General features: G+C 31.2%; 1 protein-coding gene across 1 annotated transcript; it reads right to left on the bottom strand.

Annotated features, from left to right (window-relative positions):
• Positions 1–745: 745 nt before the first annotated feature.
• Positions 746–4,335, bottom strand: LOC145315232 (uncharacterized). The gene is made up of 8 exons (XM_080155267.1): positions 4,284–4,335; positions 3,961–4,016; positions 3,526–3,608; positions 2,901–3,057; positions 2,242–2,299; positions 1,731–1,852; positions 1,012–1,068; positions 746–803 (listed from the first exon to the last, which is right to left on the bottom strand). Coding segments are annotated over exons 2-8 (531 nt in total). The 5' UTR covers positions 4,013–4,016; positions 4,284–4,335; the 3' UTR covers positions 746–801.

Raw genomic sequence — 4,335 nt, 5'->3', positions numbered from 1 at the left:
GTCTTAGTGCATTAAATTAATATAACTATTGTTAAATGGGAACTGTGTCTTTTGGAAACTACAAAGAAATTGAGGTAATACTTTTGTTAGTAAGGGAAATATTTTTTTTCTTCGAACAAAATTTTAACAAATCTTTGAATTTATCTACAAAGTTTCAATGTTTTCAAAATTAGCTGTCAATTTGTCTGTAATTTGTATTAGTGTTTTATGTTTTAAAATCTATAAGTGCATTTTAGTAACATAAAATATTAAATAGCAATAATAGCAATATTAAAATAGTATTTAAAAATTGAAAAAGAACCATCATAACTACAATTGATTTTACATATGATTATTTATTCATTCTTTCGTTTACTATCGGATACGGACCTGGAGGGGTCACTTGAGGAAAGATGCGGAGGGGGTATGTTTTGGTATGGTCAATTTCTGTTGGGACGCCCCCTTCACAAAAGTTATAAACCTACAATGGACCTGTATAAAGCTTCACTATAAAGGTGAAACATATCGGTCCAGCGGTTAGCGAGGTACTACTTAACTCTTTTGTTAAGTTTCAGTTATTTGAAATTTAGATTCATTGATGTATCCATATATACGAATATTATGGTCTATAAAATGAAACTTGCAGCGGGTCAAAATAATGATTCCTCCATCCACTCTACTACATCAATTTGATAAGTATAATAACAAAGAAATTTTTTTTTTTAAATTATTTTATTTCACATATAGTATATATAAAAGTGATAGTCTATTAATAATATCATAATACATTTGAATTTTTTGCCTCTACCCCAGTTGCTTAGTTCCTGAAAGATAATATATTGATTATATATACTTTTATTATACTTTTTTACTTTTTTTTAACTATAATACTTTTATAATATCAATAGTACTTTCTTTTCAGTATGACTTAGAAACCGATAAGAACCGGTTGTCGGCCACACACACACACACACACCTACAAACACATTACATCCAAGTTCTATAGCATTTATGATTGATAATTATACTTACAAGTAGACTCTGATTCCTTGCAGTAGTTAATTCCCCATTGTTGACCCAATTTAAGAACTGAAAAAATAGATTTTTAATTGCACAAATTATTTCTAAAATTTTTTTGTTTTTAAATTAATAAATTTTTGTTTTATCATATTTTTATTTTCATTTAAATAAATAATATCAATGTATTTTTCATTTTTATATAACATTAACAGGATCTGTATCTTTTTGTCGCGAAGGATTTTCTAACCACTTGACCTATATGGTTTTCTCTTCCAGTATATTGTTTCATAGGTCCCGGGAAGGGGTACCAAAACCATCCCAAGAGAAGTTGCTTCAAGCAAAAAAATTGAAAATGAGCAGAGAATGACTCACTCCCCCTTCCTCCCTGACCCCTTTCTCACTTAAAGTGCCCCTAGAGGCAAATAGGGATGTAGTAGCTAGTATATAAACATTCTATATAAATCTTAAATAAATTAAGTAATAATAAACCGGTTCTATCTTATAAAAAATGTCGTTATACAATACAAATGACCAATGATAGGCCAATATGTAGACAATATTACCAATGGCAGGCCAGTATATATTTTAATTGACCAAAGTTAGGCCTGTATGATGTATTTTTTTATGAATGCCATAAAAAGCTTCTATGCTATACCTCTAACATCTTTAAAAACGGACGGACGGACGGACTGACCATAATTATAGAAAAACTTCGCTTTAAACAAAATTACTATTTCCAGTCCAGTATACTACCAAGCATCTATTAGTTCTCTTATTAAAACTCCAGATGTAACAATAGTCATTATAATCACAGAAGTCAGAACATTGTGTATAATCTTGCAGGGTTCCTGGCCAAAGAAGATAAAGTATAGAATAGAATACAGGTAGAAGATTCTGCCTGGCTAGCCACAAATAAAATTGGAACTTTTGAAAGACACAAAAATTATTCTGCCTTTCAATAATTTACTAAAAGCCAGAAGGACTGGCATTTGGTCATCCACAATGGATAAAAATATTATGTGCAAAACCATGTACAAAATTTAATTTAGTAAAAAACGTTAAGAAATATTTGGACAAAAATAATGATTTTGGCATTTTCGATATACTTTCATTAAAAAAGTATTATTTCAGTTTTGTCCAAACTGGACAATTGTACAATTCAAGTTGGTGATAAGTTTTCCTCAGTTTTCCAAGATAAATTTGAGGTTTTCTATCATGTACTTTATCTTTTTTATTCCTGGCAGGGATTTATACTTGATGATAGGTCGACCGCCTCCTATCACACACTCAGTAGCATTTACTAAATAGATATTTTTAACTTAATTATTATTTTATTACATCAATAAAAAATCTAGAAAAGTACAAGCATATCTTACAAGAATACCAGAACTTGATGTCGTATTTTACATAAATAGTTGAGTAGGGGGAATACCTTGACCCAAGACAGGTGCAACTCATTAGGCAAGGTTTGTTCAAAGATACACCAAAATAAGATCCCATTGTGCTTCCCATTCATATAGGCTATCCTAGGCTTATTATGACCTACAAACAACTTAACTTTAACTCTATAAGGTAGATTTAGAAAGTGTCATGTGTGACGTCAAAAAAAATCTAAATTAAGGATGAAAGGAGAAGTTGAAAAAAAAACGTCAAACTTTTCACTTTCGAAATCTCCCTTTGTAAGAAATTAGCTTTTTCAATAATTAGCTGCACCATTAGATGGGCCATCTACTCTAAATGACTGAAAGTGTTGCTACAGAATTTAACATCTACAAGTAGTTTTTGTCAGTTTAAATTGCTCAAAATGTTTTTCTAAAAGCAAAAAACGAAACCTAAACAAAGCTTATAAAAAAAAACATACTTTAGCTATTTTTGGAAAGTGGGAAACATAAATTAGTTACCTGAAATTTGGCCAGAATTAACACAGTTGCTTATACCATAGATAAAGTTTTCATTTGGTTCTGACTTTACGAGGGATAGGTAACATGGATTTTCACGCCAAGGTTTCAGTGATAGATGTTCAAACAGAAAACAGTTCTCCAAGCTTCTACATTCAGCCTATAAACAATCCTTATAATAGAGCTGACTGTATGTTGTCTGTACCAAAGGATCTCGCTGATCGCTGAACCGATATGGTTCTCATTTACATGGTAGCTTCTCATAGTTCCTGGGAAGATTTATAACTATTTTAGGGGAGGGTACCGCCACCCTCCTAAGAGGAATCGCCCCTAAAATGCTACAATTGCAATTAAAATTTAGCAAAAAAGTTTTGCAGGTTTAATATTACTAATAATACTTGTAATAGTTATTTACCGCATCGTATTGTAGACAGCGTTCCACGGATATTAAAAATAAAATAAAAATCTAAGATTAAAACCCGTTTTGTTAACTACGAGGAGCCAAAGGCCCGATCTAACAAAGCTGTTATTAATTTTATGATTATTATTTTATTTGGCCGAGAACTTGTTCTAATCCATTATCCACCGGATATTAATCGGTTTCGAAGCCATACTCGAAAATCTTTACCTTACATAATTGAAGAGTTTTATACTCTGTTACAAATTGTCTTTCTAAATATGGCTTTGCATCAGAGAAAATACATTTCTCATCTAGAATTAAAAAATACAATTATTAAAACAAATATCATTCTATAAGAGCAACGTAATGTTTATGAGTCTTACTATACCAAAGCATCTACCTAACCGCTGAATAGTTATGGTTCTCCTTTATTATGTAGATTCTCATAGGTCTTTTTTATAGTAAATCCTGGAAAGATTTTGGAGGAGGCTACCACCACCCTCCCAAGGGAAATTGCCCTAGAAAAAATGCCCCATCCACTTTAAAATTCAATGTGAGGGAGGTAGATTTATCATCGACTCCCTCCCCCCTACTTCAAGTGCTCCTGCTAGTATTACTACTATTACTATTTAACTAAACTATAAAATAATTTTTATTTAATACCTTGAGCCAGAACTGTAACCAACAAAGTAAATAAACACAAGCAAAAGAACATTTTCCTACAAAAAAAATTTTAAAATATATAAAACGAATTATGTTCAGTATGGATTGAAAACCGATTAATATCCGGTGGATTAGAACCGGTACTCAGTCACACTAAAAAATCATGTATAGCATCGAATTACGGCCTATTTTTTACGAATATTAAAATAAAAATCCTAAAATTAATGTCAGTTTTGTAAGCCTGGACCTTCCGCTCCTCGGATCAGTATAAGTATTTCGTAATATATGCAGTGCATAGATTATTAGGATCAAAAAAGTTTTACCTGTTAAAGCAAATGAGGATGAAGGCAATCTAAAACCTAAAATGCACCAAAC

This window comes from Acartia tonsa, chromosome 3 (assembly GCF_053477335.1).
Source record: "Acartia tonsa isolate MP-2025a chromosome 3, ASM5347733v1, whole genome shotgun sequence".
Taxonomy (NCBI): Eukaryota; Metazoa; Arthropoda; class Copepoda; order Calanoida; family Acartiidae; genus Acartia; species Acartia tonsa.
This window is presented reverse-complemented; position numbering and strand designations above follow the sequence as displayed.